This window comes from Equus przewalskii, chromosome 2 (assembly GCF_037783145.1).
Source record: "Equus przewalskii isolate Varuska chromosome 2, EquPr2, whole genome shotgun sequence".
NCBI lineage: Eukaryota > Metazoa > Chordata > Mammalia > Perissodactyla > Equidae > Equus > Equus przewalskii.
Window position 1 is genome coordinate 27,012,726 of NC_091832.1, and position 19,771 is coordinate 27,032,496.

General features: G+C 38.0%; 1 protein-coding gene across 50 annotated transcripts in view; it reads right to left on the minus strand.

The window, feature by feature from the left end:
- Nucleotides 1-19,771, minus strand: part of EPB41 (erythrocyte membrane protein band 4.1) — a 174,582-nt gene that overhangs the window by 73,124 nt on the left and 81,687 nt on the right. For all 50 annotated transcript variants that reach the window (XM_070610471.1, XM_070610464.1, XM_070610448.1 and 47 more), the window contains exons 4-7: nt 19,204-19,308; nt 8,035-8,077; nt 3,225-3,300; nt 344-562 (exon numbers count right to left, since the gene is read on the minus strand). In XM_070610471.1, coding sequence (XP_070466572.1) covers nt 344-562; nt 3,225-3,300; nt 8,035-8,077; nt 19,204-19,308 — 443 coding nt within the window. The remainder of the gene's footprint in view (nt 1-343; nt 563-3,224; nt 3,301-8,034; nt 8,078-19,203; nt 19,309-19,771) is intronic.

Consider the following 19,771-nt stretch of genomic DNA (forward strand, 5'->3'; position numbering starts at 1 on the left):
AGAATAATAAGTTTAAAATCTGAAAAAGAGAGAAAAAGGTAAGGCAGTTATAATAATAGTTACTATTTACTGAGTACCTACTATGTGCCACACCCAGTGCTTAATGCCCTACATACATTACCTGATTTAGTTTTCATCCTACAACGCAACACCCATTACTCTGATGAGAAAACTGAGGTGCAGAGGGCTTAAATGACTTGCCCAAAGAATTTGGAGGGAAACTGAGCTCACGCTGACTCTACGGCACCACGTATTGGCTAAGACAAACACGTGAATCCATCCCAGGTCAAGGGTTTAAACTTATTGCCAAAATAAACAAAGAAAACCCTGGAGACGTATTTACCTGTATGACTTATGCAGTTCCATGACCTTCTCTTCAAGTTCCTTGGTCTGATTTGGGGCCAGTTTAAAATCACTGACATAATCTGCACCATGGAGTTCTGGGTCATAGTCTCCCAGCTCAGACTGGACGGTGTAAGAACCTAATAACGCTAAGGTTGCAAAGGAACAAGGCAGACGTCCTGCAACTATGTCCTGCCGAAGCTGCAGACATAAATAATATCTATAGCCAAAAGAGAGAAGATGTTACCATGTCAGCAACAACAACAATAACAAAATAGAGAGAGAGAAAAAGGAAGAACAGGGTGAGCGAGGGAGGCAAGGAGACAGAAAAAAAAAAGAGAGATTAAGTAAATATGAGATAATATTAAAAATTGTTCAGTCTAGGTAGTGGATATACAGTTGTTCGTTGAACCAGCATTTTTTCCTTTCCATGTGTTTGAAATTTTTCCACATAAAAAGTTAAAAAAAAAAAAACCCTGTAACTACGGTGGACTCGTGGTTGGAAAGCAGTTTAGAAAGAAAAGAGAGGGGCCGGCCCTGGGGTGCAGCGGTTAAGTGTGCGTGTTCCGCTTCGATGGCCCGGGGTTCACCAGTTCGGACCCCGGGTGCGGACATGGCACCGCTTGGCAAGCCATGCTGTGGGAGGTGTCCCACATATAAAGTGGAGGAAGATGGGCACGGATGTTAGCTCAGGGTCAGTCTTCCTCAGCAAAAAGAGGAGGATTGGTAGCATATGTTAGCTCAGGGCTAACCTTCCTCAAAAAAAAAAAAGAAAGAAAAAGTTGGGAAAAGTAGAAGGAGGTAAAGAAACTAATATTTTGTTGAGAGCACTAAGTACCGTACATATATAAATTATCTAATCGTCACACAAAAACTTGTGAGGTGGGTATCAGTGCCAGATTACAGACAAAGAGGCAGCCTCAAAGGCTAGGCTTGCTCAAAGTCAGATACTAATAAAGGCTGGTTGACTCCAGAATTGGACCCTTTCTTTTCTATCACACTGCTTTGCCAAATGTGTACATACTACCCTTTATAAACAAAGGTGACATTATTGACACATTTTCACTAGGATATGAACATTTTTCAGTGTGTTTTTCCTCCAAGATGGGTTAAGTTGCATGCAGCCTTCCACGTACTATCATCTTGTAAGACTGATTCCACCTGTGTGCTAAACTGTTGGGAATTCAAGTTTGGGTTAAAACAGGTCAGTTTTTAACCTGTACGTACGTAGAGTGTCCCTACATACATTAGACACTCCTCTCTGTCAGTATAATGTTCACACCTATGACTCTGACCTCCTTAGCACTCGTTCTAACTGACTGAGTTGACCACTTCAGACTTTTTACCAACCAGGAAAACCGGAAGGTTATGATTAGATTGAAATTCCTATATTAATTAGAATCATATCCTAGCTTTGACCATAGTAAGATGTTGAATAACAAAGGCAACAGCAATAGCTTTTGCTCTCTAGGCTCACTACCTACGTGTTTAAAAAAAAAAAGAGCAGGGGCTGCCCCGTGTCTGAGTGGTTAAGTTGGCGCACTCCGCTTCAGCGGCCCAGGGTTTCCTGGTTCAGATCATGGGGGCGGACATGGCACTGCTCATCAAGCCATGCTGAGGCGGCGTCCCACATAACACAACCAGAAGGACCTACAGCTAGAATATACAACTATGTACTGGGGGGCTTTGGGGAGAAGAAGAAGAAAAAAAATTAAAAAAGAAAATTGGCAACAGTTAGCTCAGGTGCCGATCTTAAAAAAAAAAAAAAAGAGCAATGCCAACCAAGTCACAAGAATCTTAAACTCCTCTAAAATGTAGGTAATTAGCAAAGATTTTTAGGGATTTGTTTTGTTTTACACATAATAAACCTCAGTGAAGAAAGATGACCAAGGAGCAACTCTAAGAGACAAACATTACCTGTGAAAAAGAAATAACCAAAACAATTTTTTCAAGCAGAGATAGGGCACCTCAACTTCAAGAATGCACTAAGGATAACTAGACAAAGAATAATTTTAAAAAATAGTACTGACATTCCACAGTACTTAATCACTTTTTAAGAGTTTACTTAGGCTATTCCCTTATTTGAGAGACATGAAAACTGAGACCCAGAGATTGTATATTTGTCTGAAATCAGATAGTTGACAGCAAAATCAGAATTAGAAAGCACTTTCTCAACAACCAACAGTTCAATTCAACAAACATTTGCTGCGCGCCTACTATGTAAAATGCTGCATGTAAGACACTATGGACATAAACACGTACAGTAGACCTCTTTACAATACACTGCTTTTCCAGTTCCTTTTTTTGTTAATATTTACATAGAATCCAGTAAAGGCTAGTTTCTTCAAAGAAATTAGTAAGCTGTTTTTAAAGAGCATAAAATTTATTTCATAAATTAATGGGCTCAAAAATTACTAAGATTCAGTTCATGAGAATCATGTACCTAGTCATGCACCTTAAAAGGGAGATCGAAAGAGCTAATAATAACATTGAGACTTGGCTTTTTCGATCCTTATAAAATAGATCACGGTGGGAGAAGAGTATTGGGAAAAAAAAGCAACCCACAAAGAGCAGAGCTATTTTGCCACTCTATTTGTGTCTTGCCCTTTGGAGAGTGGTGTAATTTATAGGTTCCCTGTCCATGGCCTGGCATAATATCCATGTTAGGCAAGGCTAATGCCCCTGCCAATTTCCTCCAGGCAAGCCACAGATATTTGAGGCTTTTAGCCTCACTTATTTGCAAGCTTGCCTTGAAGTGACCAGAAACTTCCTATCTTAGATTAACAGCTCATCATTTTTCTTCAGTTCTGCATAGGGAATTCCCAGAGCTTATGATAATGAGAATAACTTACTATCTATTTAACTATTAATAAATTATTTACCTTGTTATATCTTCTGTTAACTGTGCTGGGTCAGGTGGGTAAAACTTTACATTAAATGTGAAATTCCAAGGGACACCTGTAAAAATAAACACAAAAGAAATTTATGCTTATGCCTAAGTTTCTGACTGCTAGAAGCACCTAAAAATATTCAAAATATTCTTTTTTTCCCCTGAGGTCTTTTAATATTTTCATGCTTTGTGGAGAAAATATCACTTTTATTTAAAAAAGAAAAAGAAGAAAGTTATTTAGACACCATTTAAGAGTTAGAGGATTTCATTTTTTCACCCAACTTAATACAATAGTTTTGTTTACAAAGGACTAAAACTATGCAGGCAAAACACATTAAGGAAATCATCCTACAGGTCAACATGTTTGCAGCATGGTTTTCAAAATGTGATCTATATACTACTCAGGGTCCTCAGAGGTCATTCAAGTGATCCATGGATGCTCTTTTTTGGTTTGGGCATTATTTATTTGTGATATCTCTCAATATTATCTCAGATAAACACAAGCATTCTTCCTGTTAACATGGGTGAGATTAGGAGATTATTTTAGAAATAAGAAGGAAGAGGTAAGATATGTTGCTCCTAGAAACTATAGCTCTAATAAAAATATTTTACGTATGAAAAATACAAGAGTTCAATCCTAAGACTCACACAAGAGTGTCATATTTTTTATCTACAATGAAAATAAGAGATTATGAGTAAAAGTTAAATGGAATATGCATTTCAATTTTTCCAGCTAGGTGCTACCTTTAGGGTTTTTCTAACATGACTATTGTCTTCTCAAAGAGTAGGGCCTGATCTCAGGCAGAAACAAGCATGATGAGTTATGATGCTAAAAGTTGACATTTTGTTCAGTATCTATTGCATGCCAGGCATCAGGCTGGCCCTCTTACATCACAGTAACTCATTTAATCCTCACAGAAACCCCTAGGAAGTAAGTATTACTATTTATTCATTTTATAAATATATGTATCTAAACATATGCTTAAATGTGGTTGAAATGATATATGTATAAGATCTTGTTTGTAATAGCAAATGTCTGGAAACAACCTAAATATATTTATTTATTAAGAGAAGCTATATCTCCAAGATACAGTGTTAGGTGAAAAAAATCAAGGCCAAAAGTATACATATAGAAAGCAACAGTGAAAGCTGGGGGGTAGAAAAAGTACATATTACACATATGATTATACGTACATGCACAGACCATCCCTATAAGGACACAATAAACTAGTTATAGTATTTGGGAAACCAGGAAGGGGAACTCCCGGGGAAGGAAACTGAGAGGCCAGGAGGAAACGGACAAGAGGGAGACCTACCTTAACTCCAAAAAATATGTTTTTAAAAAAGAGACGCACAAAAGATAATAGGTACTAGTACATTAAAATCATCTATCCATTAATCCAGATCCCCCAATGACCTCAAGTTATTAGACCTAATCAAATGAAAACATTAAAAAAAACCCTGTATTCCAATTGGATTTTTCTCTCCATTTAATGCAAAATAAGGAAGTTTAACTGTATTAGAAATAATTATATCTAAACAGAAATGACCCAAATATTAACTCTCTTACTTTTGTTAATAGCACTTTTAAGAAGAGGAACCCAAACTTTCCATGCAAGACATACAAGTCTGGGATACTGCTAAAGAAGATAGCCAGTTTCCCTGCAAGCAAGCTCAGGGTTAAACGCAATAGAGAGTGATTGAAAGTTAATCACTTGGAATGCAAAAAATATTAAAGCCAAGCTCTAGTCAGTGACCATTTTTAGAATACAATATATATAACTGTAATACTCTATAGAGAATATTTAGTGAGAGAAAAAAACGGTGGCTGGAAAAGCTCTAAAAATTTTTAATATTAAAATTTCTGCCTTCGAACTCAGCAACACTTCAATGACATTCCTGCCAAAAGTGTATAACCCGAAGACTCATGTACCACGAGGAAACATCAGACAAACTCAAAGTGCCCACTTACAAAATCACTGGTCTAGACTCTTCAAACTGTCACTGTTATAAAATACTTCAAAAACTCAGGAACTGTTCCAGATCAAAGAAAACGAAAGAGATCTGACAACTAAATGCAAAGTATCACCTTGGACTACAGAGATTAACCCAAAATGTCCATCAATAGGACTGGTTATACATATTATGTTACAACTATAGAATCATTAAAAAAGTTTTAATGAATGAAACAAATTTATATATGTTGATATGAATAATACTCCGAATTATGTTAAATAAAAAGATTGGTTGCATATTTATATTAAATACATATAAATATATCCATATTACTTATACTTAAATACATATTTATATTAAAATATATGTGTACGTATATACTCAGAACATCTCTGGAAAGAACACAAAAAATTAGTTAAACGACAGAGGTAGAAGGGAGATTTACCTAATACCATATTTATCTGTATCTTTTAATTTTATACCACATATTTATATCATCTACTTAAAAATTAATTCAAAGACTACCTATAGCATAATACACAGTACAAAACAATGTATAGCATGATTGTATTTCTGAAAAGCAAATTCTATATATGCCTAGAAAAAATCTTGTAGACTATACCAATTTAACAGTGATTAAATCTGAAGGACAGGATTTAGTGGCCTTTTGCTTTCTCTATGATATATTTTCATAATGTTTAAATTTTTCACAATGTGTATATATTACTTGTGTGATGAAAAACATTTTTTAAAAACTCAACCTTTGCAATAAATAAATGTCAATCTTCTCTTTGGCTTCATGAAATGTTTATATTTTGATTCCCTATTAAAGTTTGTGTTAGGGACATAGTTTTTCTTTACTATGCTGAAGGAAGAGTTTTTAATATTTTGTAAAATTTTTTGTTCTTTGTCTGCTGAGGAAGATTTGCCCTGAGCTAACGTCTGCCAATCTTCTTCTTTTGGTATGTGAGCTACCACCATAGCATGGCCACTGACAGACAAGTGGTATAGGTCTGCACCAGGGAACCAAACCTGGGCTGCTGAAGCAGAGTGTACCAAACATAACAGCGAGGCCACTGGGGCTAGCCTTGTAAATTTTTTTTAAATGACACTTAGGTTCTTTTTGTTAGTAAGAGATTTTTTTTTAATAACCAGGAAGGTAATCTACTAGATACTCTTCTCCAGTCATCATAAACTCTGGGGTTTGTTTTTTTTTCCCCAAAGATTGGCACCTGAGCTAACTGTTGCCAATCTTCTTCTTTTTTTTTTTTTCTGCTTTTTCTCCCCAAATCCCCCCAGTACATAGTTGTATATTTTAGTTGTGGGTCCTTCTAGTTGTGGCACGTGGGACGCTGCCTCTGCATGGCCTGACGAGCAGTGCCATGTCCACACCCAGGATCCAAACCAGCGAAACCCTGGGCCACCAAAGCGGAGCATGTGAATTTAACCACTCGGCCACGGGGCCAGTCCCATAAACTCTGTTTTAACTTTTCTTCTTAAAGAGTCTTCTTGCATAATCATTTGTTCCTGAGTAATATTGAATATTAAAAGTATCTTCATTGAAAGGGGCTAGGAGTTCTGCTTTTCTTGTCACGTCTCAAATATTGCTGACTTGCATTTTAAAACAAGATCTTATAGGCAGGGAGCAAATGTGGAGACTTGCCAGTCCACTGGTATATTTTGTTTCGCTATCTTAAGAAATATAAATTATAATTAGGTCTAAAGGAAAACGTTTCAACATAACAAAAATGTTTTCTTTTAAGGAACAAATGAAAAACAAAATTTGTTTTCAAGTGATAAAGAGTTAAAACTTACTAATCATGATGAATAACATCTCTTACAGTTCCTAGAAGTTTCCTCAAAAACAAAGTAAACTAAAAGGACATCTAGTCAAAAATGGGTGTAGGGGCTGGCCAGGTGGTGCAGTGGTTAAGTGCACATGTTCCACTCTGGTGACCTGGGGTTCGCGGGTTCAGATCCCAGGTGTGGACATGGCACCACGTGGCAAGCCCTGCTGTGGAAGGCGTCTCACATATAAAGTAGAGGAAGATGAGCACGGATGTTAGCTCAGGGCCAGTTTTCCTCAGCAAAAAGAGGAGGATTGGCAGCAGATGTTAGCTCAGGGTAATCTTCCTCAGAAGTCTCTATCCTTTAGCTAGCCCATTGGGCCTGGGGCTACAAAATACTAATTTACACTTTTTTCGACCTAGAAGCATTCATCCCAGGACATCAGTCTGAGCAGAGTGTACAGCAGTAGTATGTCCTAGAGGGCTGGGAGCTGGGAGAAAGCCACAATGCGAGAAGCGCCACTGGCAAAGAATCCTCATTCTTCTATTCTTTTCTACTCTTCCATAGTCTCTTACACTTCGATTTGGAAGAGGACTGTTGAAAAGGGACAAAAAGAACTATAGAGAGGAAAACATGGAGAAGCTTAGAACGCAAGAGTCCAGAACAATTTAGAAGGAACAGAATGAGGCAGCAGCCTCCTAACTGCAGGCTACTACAGTTTCAATCACTACCCTTTTGAGAACCGACTCCCATATCCTTTTCCTCTTCTCATCTTTGTTCTTTTCTACCTTCTGTTTCTCTCAACCATTCCTATCTTACCGAACTTTGCCTGGTTGTAAAAAAAAGTCATCAAGATCTGACCTACATCTCAAGAGCATCCACCTCTGCTGTATCTTTCTATTATGGAATCTCCTTCTTCCAGGGGAAGGCTTTATCTCAGTTTCAATGCCATCTGCCATAGCCAGGATTCTAAAGTGACTCAGAGCCAGAAAATGGTTGAAAATCCTCTGACCTACTAAAAGAAAGGAAGAACTATAAAAAGAGTTATAGTCACTTACCACGAACCTGCTTTTTTATTTCTTTGGCAGGATCCAGCCATGTCTGTAAAAAGAAGAAAAGGCATTCACACAGAGCTCTAAAACACATAAACAACAGAGTCCCAGAAGTAGGATTACTGACCATCTTAAAGTAGGGCCTCCAGGTCAACCTACTTTTCCAATCTTCTTTGCAATAATTTCACACAGCATAGTAATTCTGAGCACAGAAATAGGGAGCCAGAGAGCTGGGCTTGAATCCCAGCTCCTCTTCTTCCTACTGAGTGACTTTAGGCATCTCTATACCTCAGTTTCCTCATCTATTAGAGGAAATTAAAATAAGATAGTAGTAGTAGTGTCTATCTCACAGAGTTATTGTGAAGATTAACCATGTTAATAAATGTAAAGCTCTTAGCAAACAAGAAATGCTAAAAAAGCACTTGCTATTATTATTCCGTAAAGACTAGTAGAGATCTACAACCAGGATTAACCGACATCACTCATCTTATTTTCCCTCCAGCTCTGAACTCTGGTCTCATTCAAGTTTTCTACGAGTGAATGACTGTTTTCCCTGACTACTCTTGCCCACACTGATTTCCCCCCTCACTGTTCTCCAACGCCACTTAAAGTCGGCACACCATAGGGCAGGGCTCCTCAACCTGTGGTGGACCATGAAAATAACGGCACTTGAAAAGAGCCTCACCATTAACGTCTTTCACAGGCTCTTGGGAAATGTTTAAAGGAATAAACTTCTAAATTGAATTATTTAAAACATTTTCATTGATATAAGAGATATACAGAAAAGTACATAAAACATAAGTGTATAGATCAATAAAATATCAAAATGAACATACAAGTATAACATGACCATCACCCCAGAAGCCCCTCTTATGCCTCCACCTAACCCCTCCCCATTCCTTCCTCCAAAAGGTTTAAAAATGAATTTTAGTGGTATTTAGGAAAGAGGCATAAGGTGCCCCCTCCTGACCCTCTACCAACAAGGGCAAAAAGCACAAGGTGACCGTCCATTTGCCGTAGCTAAGGAATGGGCTAGAACACCATAGTCTTCTATTTGATTATACACTACTTTAACTGTTATATAAAGATAGTCACCACAGCAGACAATAAGCACAGGAGTGGGGACTAATTTCCTTTTTATCTCCCCTGCCCCTCCAATTAACACAGAAGATTAAGAAATATATGTTAGAAAATACTGCTTAATATAAAACTGTCCTTAGTATAAAAACTAAGCACACATTTGTTTAAGGCCTGTCAGAAAAGTAGTAATCTTCATTTCTCATTAAGACTAAAGAACTTCAAATTATTGCAGGTCCAGAGACAAAGAAAGACTTTAAAAGCACCAATTGATAAGTTTTCTGGAAGCTCTGAGAACCATAGTTTACACTATGCAATCCAGAACTCTTAACAAAGACTCCTTTCCACCTCATTCGAACGAACATCTCCCCACCACAATGAGGCAACTCTCTATTTCCCGTTATTTTTTTAAGAGAAATCTCCCAAGGTAAACTGAAGCTGCCAAGTTTCTTACAGGCATTCCATAAGCCATTCTGTGACTCTGGAGCTAGAATTCCTACCAGTTTGACAGAAAGAGGGCAAACTCAGATTTATGTCAATCACATGGGACTCCAAGGTATAAGCTACATTATAGAACAAATTATTGCTTCAACATCTAGACCTCCAAATAAAAATAAAAAACAAAAACAACGTTACAAGATAGTAAAAATCAATGTATATAAGAATAAGTACTTTTATGCTCAATTTAAATTACTCAATTCACAGCATTTTATTTGGCCAACAAATATTTGAGGAATGCGTCCATGTGCTAGGCACTGTAGTCACAAAAAAAAGATTAAAAATACTGCCTGTCCTCAAGGAGCTGTCAGTCTAATAGAAGAGGTGAACAGTGAAAAATGAATTTGTTTGTTCTAGATGTGGTGATTACCATGACAGAAATGTGAGAAGGGGCTGGCCCTGTGACATAGTGGTTAAGTTCTTGTGCCCACTTCGGCGGCCCGGGGTTTGCGGGTTTAAATCCTAGGTGTGGACCCATACACTACTCATCAAGCCATGCTGTGATGGCATCCCAGATACAAAACAGAGGAAGACTGGCACAGATGTTAGCTCAGCGACAATCTTCCTCAAGCAAAAAAAGGGAAGACTGGCAACAGATGTTAGCTCAAGGCCAATCTTCCTCGCCAAAAAAAAGTGTGAAATGCCACGATGGATCATAGAGAGCTCTAAAAGCACAGAGGAGGTATACCAAAATGGATTGGAGATAAGAAGCAGTTAGGCAATAGTTTCACAAAAGAACATTTGGGAGATCTAAACTGATTCTTGAAGGACAAACAAGAGTTAGCCAGGCAAAAAAGAAGACAAAGTAATTAGAAAGGCATAAAGAATAAGAGAGAACATGACACATCTGAGTCACTGCATGTAGTTGGGTACAGCTGGCGCACAGAGATAAGGAGGAGAGATATAAAATGGAAACGAATGGTAAGGGCCAGATCAGGCAGGACATGGTATTCCATGGTTAGAAACTTGGACCTTAACAAGTTCTAGGCAAGGGGGAGTCACTGAAGGATTTAAAATAAAGGAGTGGCGTGAATTAGAGGAAGCACGACTGTAGACAGGGAAACCAAATAAAAGGTTGCTGTTGAGAACGGTAATTGCATCCAGAAGAGAATAATGGTTATGGGTACAGGCTTCAAAGTCAGTCTTGAGTTCCAGTCCTGTCTCAACCTCTCCACCATTTACTAGCTGTGTAACCTTATATAAGACAATCTTTTTGAATCTCAATTTTCTCATATATAAAATTGGGATAAAAATACCCTCCCTCACAGAGTTATTGTGGATTAAATTATTTGATGTATAAAAAGCACATAGCCAGTACTCAATAAATTGTACTGATATTGATAATCAAAAGGGCCTGATGGGATAAAGTCTATGGGACAGAGAAGACAGATATTTAGGAGCTAAAATGACTGACTAGATAGGGTATGGGGGGCGGGCTGCTGCTGATGACAATTGGTAAGGTGTTATGGTAAGGGATAATTCCCAAGTTGCTGGCTTGGGCAGGGTGGATGTGGTACTATTCACTGAAATAGCAAATACACTGAAAAGGAATACATTTTCATGAAGAAGAAAAAAATAGCAAAAAACTGGAAACAACCAAATGTTCATCAACAGTAGAATAAATAAATTATGGTATATTTATACATGCTTAAACTATCTTTGGGGATCCAAGTAAAATATTTCGATAGATAGTTAAACAAGCAGGCCTCGCAGTCAGAAGAGAGATTCGAACCAGAGATACAAATTTGGGCACTTTCCCCATACAGGTAGATGAAACTATGAAATTAGAAAGAAATCACCCAGGGAGCAAACAGCAGAATGAAAAGTAAGAAACTAAAGATAGACCCTTGGAGAACACTGACATTTAAGGGATGGAGACTGGACAAAGAGCTGAGAAGTAAACTGAGACAAATGACCCAAGCGGTAGGAGGAAAACAGGAGACTAGGTTCAAGGAATCCAAAGGAACAGAAAGTTTCAAGGATGCAAAGTCAAGCCCACGAACGCTGCAAAATAGGCACATAACATGAGGATGAAAAACATGAGGATCTTGGCAAGGGCAGTTTCAGCGGATTGATAAGGGCAGAAATCAGAGTGCAATGAGTTATACCAAGTGCAGGTGAAGATGTGGCACAGCTGGAACTCTCATTCACTGCTGGTGGGAGTGTAAACTGCTAACACCACTTTGGAAAACTGTTTGATAGTATCTACTAAAGCTGAACAACCCAGTAATTCCACTTCCAGGAATACACCCAACAGAAACGAATATGACAAATAAGAACTAAAAGACATGTACAAGAATGTTCCTAGCAGCAGTATTCATAAAAGCCCCAAGCTGTAAGCAAACCAAACACCCATCAACAGCAGAATGCATAAATAAAGTGTGGCATCGTCAAACAACGAACTATTACACAGCAACGGGAACGACGAACTGCGGCTACTTCCAAGAACACGGATGAATCTCAAAAATACACTGTCAAACAAAAGAAGTCAGACCTAAGAGAACAAATGTGTGATTTAATTTATGGAAAGTTTAAAAACAGGCAAAACTAACTGATGGTGATAGACGTCAGGAAGACAAGTGTTACCTTTGATGGGGGCGGGATAGGAGTGACAATTGTTAGGGGATGGGGGTAGTAACTGGGAGGGGGCACAAGGGGGATTCTGGAGTCCTGGTAATGTTAATTTTTTGATCTTGGGAGTGTGTTCACTTTCTAAAAATTCTTTGAGATATACATGTATGATTTGACACATCTTCCTGATTTATGTTATAGTAATCGGCAGTGAAGAAACAGATATTTATGTGTAAACTAATTTCTCAAAGAGCATTGGTTGTGAAGGAGAAGAGAAAGAGAGGGTTACAGCTAGGGGAAAGAGGCAGAAGTTAACCTTTAAAATAACAAAATATTGAGAGGATAAAAGTTATAAAACTCTATTTTAGTAGGGATCTTAAGATGCCCCCTAAAATAGCATTTCTGGATTACCTTCTAGTTTCTAGTCGAATACTTTCAGTTGCAAGGATTCCCTTTCAAGAGTCCATTTTACCAATCATATCTTGTGAGTTAAATAAATTAACATTTTAAACAGAATTTAAATTTTGTGCTTTAAAAATAATTGCATTCCTTCTCAAGCTTAAAAAAGCTTCAAAATAATATATAGATGGAGAGCGGCAATATCCTGACATAGATCTCTGTTTATTCAACTGAAGAATTACAGGAATCGCATGTGCTCTATTTTAAAACACCAGCTCACATGTTATTCCTTTCACTTGGAATACTCTATCCCCATTTCTTCATCTGGAAAATTCCTATCTCTTATAATTCAGATCTTAAGTTATTTTCTGCAGAAAACCCCTTCTAGGTGGATGCCCATCTACTGTTGTCCCATATTCAGTCCAGGAGCTCCCTGAGGAAAGACTATGTCTTTTATAGCTCTGCCCAACATAAGACAGATGCTATCTATTCAATAAATGTTTGATGAATGAACGAGTGAAGAACGCTACTGAAATAAACCAGAAGAGAGATGATAAAGTTTCAACTAAGCTTTTAAGGAGGTAAACCGAATAGGAACTTTTCATATCTTTTGCAGCAGTTATAACCTTACGTCATAAAGTTCTAAAAAAGAACATTGCTTGAGCTGGCAATCAGCTACCTTTATCTGGAGGTCCTAAAACCCACTACATACACATAAGTGATTTATATAAATCCTTGTCTTTTGAGGTAAAAGATATATCTATAAGCTCCACAGGTCTGTCTTCTTTAACTTGAGGAATAACCATTGTTTATGCTGCTGTTGTAACCACAGGCCCACTTAGGGCCAGTTCAGACAGACCCATCTCTTCTCAACAGAGTGACTGAGAAACACTCTTTCAGAAAATTTGTAGTTATGAAGCAAAAGGATGCACAGAGGGGCTGGCCCTGTGGCCAAGTGGTTAAGTTCACGCACTCCACTGCAGGCGGCCCAGTGTTTCGTTGGTTCGAATCCTGGGCGCGGACATGGCACTGCTTATCAAACTACGCTGAGGCAGCGTCCCACATGCCACAACTAGAAGGACTCACAACGAAGAATATACAACTATGTACTGGGGGGCTTTGGGGAGAAAAAGGAAAAAAAATAAAATCTTAAAAAAAAAAAAAAAAAAAAGGATGCGCAGAAGAAATCCTGACCTGAAATGACCACGGAACCAAAGATTCTCCTCCCCACAGAACCAAAGGACCTGGACCTGACTGGACCTTAAAAGTCAGACTCATCAGAAGCAAGGGCTCTGTCACCCAGGAAGATCTGGTGTTAAAACTCCTTCCCCACCCTACCATAAATGTTTAGAACCTTACCATAAAGGCTTGAAGCAATCAAAACCAATCAAAACCTGTCCCGCCAGCATTTCTGTGTGCCAGCCTGTTCTCCCTAACCTCTTAAATTTCACCCCAAATCCTGAATTGGGGAGACAGATCTAAAGGCACATGCCTGCTGTCTCTCTGCAGATCAATCTCACAGAATAAAGCTGATTTCTGCTTCCAAAAGCTGATGCCATCATTAATTGGCTTGTTCATGTGCATCGCGTAGGAGAACCCCACTTTTGTGCGGTAACACTGTTAGTACGTTGACTGCAAATCACTGCTCCAAGATACGTTCATAGAAACTCTCGAGCGCAGGTAATTCTACGTCTCACTCCTGAAGCGCTAGAAAAGCCACATTTAAATTCACTAGAGATGCCAACCCAAATCTTCCTAGTAAAAGACAGGATCCCAAGTGCAGCCTCTTTACTGTGTAACTATGTTTACAAAATTCATTTTAGTCTTTCTAGTTTACCAGACAGTAAAGATATAACATTACTGGCACTTGCCTTCAAAGCCAGTCATGAATCAATAAAAAACAATCCATCCTTTCAGACGACTATAAACTAAATTCCTCATATTCTTGATTAAATAGTTACTCCATTGGTGTTTGCTATTTGCCTTTGCAAGATGAAAGAAAGACCCTCCTGACTATGAATGACTATCTTTCCAGAGTGGATTATCTGACTCCTAGGGTAAGATAATTCATCCTCACAGGAAATGGAAGAAAGGAGAAAGATTGTATACTATTGAATTAAATGAACCCCTAATCTAAAATTTCCACTATTTACTAGAAGAGCTCAAGTTTTTTGCTTAGAAAGAGAATCTGGGGGTGGGGGTGGAGTTGGAATAAATGTGGGTGACTTTCCTCCAAGGAAAAAGGCCTTGATCCATTCATAAATAACTAATTCTAAGCAGAAATAAAATGTAAGAAGCAACTATTTAACTCATAGAACTCTGATTCATACCGGTAACAAATCTCTCACAGGGCTATAGAAGTTTGCCTCTGACTGCTTTTCCTCTTCTCTTGCCAGACTCAGTCTGGCAACAGGCCTATTATCATGCAGTCAGTAGAGAAAGAAAGAAAGAAAGCCATTTCACGTCAGGAAAGAGTCAATTCAATTAACTTTCCTCCCTACTCGAGGCACCCAATTGTCTACAAGTAAAAGAGAGATCCAGAAGCTCTTAAGAAGAGAAGTTGCACATACAAAGGACAGATCTTTACACATACAAAAGAAGACACTGGAGACTGGAAATGGAAAGAAGAAAATATTTCTCTCTCCTGGTACCGTGGTTCAAATTTTTCCTCACAACATGAGGGACTAATTCTGTAGGTAGGAAACAAAATCTGAGAAACAAAGATGAAATGTAAAAATCAAGGAAAGAAGAATAAAAAGCTGAAGAAGAAAATCACTTAGGGAGCGGCAGCAGGCAGAGAATTTCTGGAGTGAACTCACTGTGTAGCTCAGAGGAAGCCACTCTGCCTTTACACGCTTCAGTTTTCTCATCCCTAAAACGAAGGGGATGAGCCCCAAGAGCCTCTACAGCTGTAGTGCATTTTGTGTTCTTGGAATAACAGAAAACTTAGATAAATGACTAACAAAGATTAAAGTCTTTACAGATTTAATCATTTCATGCATATCTCTATACTTCTAGAGAGAGTATCTGGACATCTGGCTTACTGACAGTAGATATATAAGAAAGGGTAACTAAAATGAAGCCGGATAATCTGGCTAGACACATCAATTTTAAGTTAAAGGTATTCTGTTCTCTACTATATCCTACCTGAGAAAAGATCAGGTAAATTATCCAAACTGAAGGATGCTCCACAATGCACCTCTAGATTATGACATACAAATCTAATTTTTTTAAGTAAAGGCTTTGGTTAGTCAGTAATTTCATTTTTAAATAATACTATCATAATAACAATGAAAATACCTAATTTTTACTGAGTGCTTCCTACAAGCCAGGTACCATTTTACAGGCTTTTATATAGATGATCTCATTATCATTCTCATTTTACCAAAGAGAAAAGAAAAGCATAAGTAACTTACTTAACTCACAACTAATAAGTGGCAAAGCTGTTCCCTCAAGTATAACAGTATGTCTCACTCTTTCAACATTTATTGAATGCCTACCACACTCAAGGCAGTCAACGTGCTAGACAAGGACATTTTTTGGGAAATCAGAGTCCAGTAAAGAATATAGACATGGGCCCCAAACAATGAATGATAATCACCCCATACAAAGACACATCACACAAAGATACATCACTGCGAATCTCAGAACCCTAAAGAGAGACAGGGAGGGAGGGAGGAAGGAAGAAAGGAAGGTTCTACCAGCTTAATTCTACAAAGGGCAGAAGAGAGGGAAGGTCACACAAAGAATCAAGAACCAGAACGGCTTTGGCCTTCTCACTGGAAGATAGAAGACAATGGAGCAATGCCTTCAAAATTATGAAGGCAAATGATTTCAAGTTTCAAATTCGATACCCAACCAAACTACCAACTAAACGTGAGAGTAGAATAAAGACATTTTTCAGACATGTAATGTCTCAAAAAGATTACATCTCATGTACTGTTTCTCAGAAGGAGCATCTATCAAAAACACAAGGAAAGCTAGCATAAATGGAACAGAAGAAACACCACAGGAGAGAGGCAAAGCAAATCCCGAGGATGATGATGATGGGAAAGAGCTGGCACAGCTAGACAGAAAGAGCAACCCATCCAGATGGAGCAGTATGACTCAAGAGACAGCATATTGAGGAAGGACTGTCATCATCAAGGTGGCTCTTACTACTGTATTGGCCCTTTAACCTGACAATGCTAAGGAAGTCCTCCCCAGGTTCATTTTTACACAAGATTTGCTTGGGCTATGTGCTAATGAAGTTCCTGCTTTCTCTTCTACGCCCTACTTCGTGGATCAGCCAAAGACACTCAATTTAACTCGAAGAAATACTCTGCTTTAACCTATTTTTGAGAGCTGGAGTTGGCCACAATAAACTTAGAAGCAGAAAATATAGAACAGCCCATTGCCCCCGATCATGTTCCTATTGGATATCCTGTAAGAACCTGGCCCATGCTACAGACCTGCCAGATGCCCTGACTACGCTAAGCCCTATGTTTCCCAGGACTCACTTGCCCACTGACTTCCCCAGAAGGGATGCTTATAAACTATCAGGGAAGTTGAAACTAGATTATAATTCAGAGACATCAACTTTTCTTTTCCAGAAATATTTTAGCCAAGAGGGACAATAATGCCCTTTTTTTGCACAGCCAGGTATGTACTTGTCTATTCAGCTTATATATTAGGCACTTTTAACATCGCTTTACAGATAAACAAATAAATAAATATAAATAAAGCAATGTAATATTTGCTCATTAAAAAATAAATAAGATAGTAAAAACTACTACAAAGGAAATAAAACTTGTTGACAGGACAGAGTATGGATGACACCAACAATGGTTAAAAGTTTTCAATGCAACTGGAAGTTTTTGAACCAGTGTGGGCCCTGGAAACTCAACTGCAAGTGGGAAGAATTTCCTCTGCTGCATGAGTTTAGATGAACCAGCTTCTAGAAGTGTAAGCATGCTTGGTTCATAGGAAAATTATTTCCTGTTATATTAAACAAGTAGGTACTCAGTAGACTTTCTGTACATGCCAAATTCAAGTACTCTCAAATATTCTCAAATCAACCTTGAAGTTTTTTCCCCCACAATATAAAAATATTCAATTTTATCTCACTGAGCTTGTATAACATAAAATACTTTTCAGAGTATTTTCCTTGATTCATGGGAGAATTTTCTGGCTCACAGCCGCAGAAAGCTTTCCATGATAGTTTTGGGGGTATTGTTTTGTTTTTTAATTACTTTCAATCTTCTCTTACAACGAAAATTAGAGGCTTCAGTACAGGCTGGTTTGAGCCTTTAAGGAGACAAATCAGAAGTTAAGTCTTAAAGAACAACATTAACCTAGCGCTGGCAAACATAGTTCTTCTGTTTGAGTCAATAGTCATTCACAGGAGGAACAAACTGTTACAAACTACAAATATTCTAGGATATTCTACAAATAGATTTTGTTTAGGCAAAGGGTAATTCCCTGTCTTCTAGTGCGTATTATCTAACTCAAATAACCCAATCTATAGGATTTGCAGTTGTTAAAGGCTGCTGCCCTTCAACTTTTCTTAATAAATATAAATCATCTTGGAGAAAAACCAACTAAAATGGCTTGAATACATTGTACACAAGACTCTCTCCCTATGACCTGGCCCCTCGCATGGCTCTCCAAATTCATCTATTACTCCGTTCCTCGCGCCCTATGTTCAGTCAGGCTAGATGGCTCTTAGTTCACCACAGGCCACTCTCAACTCTAGGCCTTTCAACAAGCCCTTCTCTCTCTGCGTCACTTGTCCATTTTATCTTTCAGGTTTTAGCTTAAGCATCACCTCCTCAGAGAAGACTTCCCTCGCCATATCCTCCCACGACATCTCATATTTCCTTCTGCATGACCCTCATCATGACAAACTCTAGTCCTCTAGAGGGCAGGGACCATGTCTATCTTATTCATAGCTGTGTTCATGTCATCTAGTATACCACCTGCGAATACCTGTTAAACTGGACTCAAGTTTTCATCGTTAGATTTTAAGTTAAATATGTGTAATTTTCAGTTAATTGGACCAGGAAATAATTCAAGTTTTTTGAAGTAAATACCTGACTTTTAACCTTTCTTTCCTCCTCTATGTTCTTATACTTTCTTTTACTTCCTTTAAAAGTTAACTACTGGTTTCCTTTTAGGCTGGAAGAAAAATTCAGATTCATTGTATGACTGCTTCAATAATATTGGGACTTTATTCTCTTTTATAATATTACTCTCAAATGATAACATAAGTATATATCATAATTATCCTATAATTGTAATATTGATAGACCATCCATTCAACAAATATTTATTATGAACCCTCTACATATTAGATATAATACTAATTGTATAATATATGAATTTATTGCTATCTTCTTGCTATTCAGAATATCATAGCTCTGTACTTTCCCTGTCATTTAAAAATACACAGTAGCTACTTTCTCTCAACAATGAAAGAACACATTTTTCTTTAAAATATTCATTCTAGAGGGAAGATCTGAGAAACAAGAATAGACAGGAATAACTCTAAGTACATCGTGTCTTGGAAAGGCAGGCATAAGTACATTCTTAACAGCAATAAAAGGACTCAAATTTTTTGTCAGCTTCTTACATTACAAGCAGTCCCCTCACCTTAGAGGTTGTATTATCCCAAATGGCAAGACCAAAGTAGTCTTCTTCCAAAAGATTGAGGTGCTCACATACTCGTTTATGCAAGTCTTGTCCCTTAGCATGTTTCTGCAAAGACATACATACTTTAGTTGAGGTTTCCTCTTATTCCTGATTCATCACCAAATAAAGTGTCACTTTCCAATTTTGTCGTTTATCCTTGGTTACTAAGGCTTTCAGATGGCTATACAGTGTAAGGAAAACAATGTGAGTTATAAAATTCCTATTTCTTAATTTGTCAGCTTAAATATGCAAAACACACTTATAATGGCTTGGAAATAGTGCTCCAATTCAAAGCACAATTCCTCTTTCCCTCCATCTACCATCCCCCACCTCCATCCTAAACATCACATTCTTTATTTTTGGTGCAATATTTCCTGAAACTTGCTATGGGCTGCTGTCAGTCACTGTGGCCACCTGAATTAACAGAATCAACTGTCGACACTGACAGTTAATAGTGGCTATGCAAATCATTAGACTCCATCATCCTCAGACCAAATGTCCCATGAGAATGAGCCTTGTCTCAACTCCC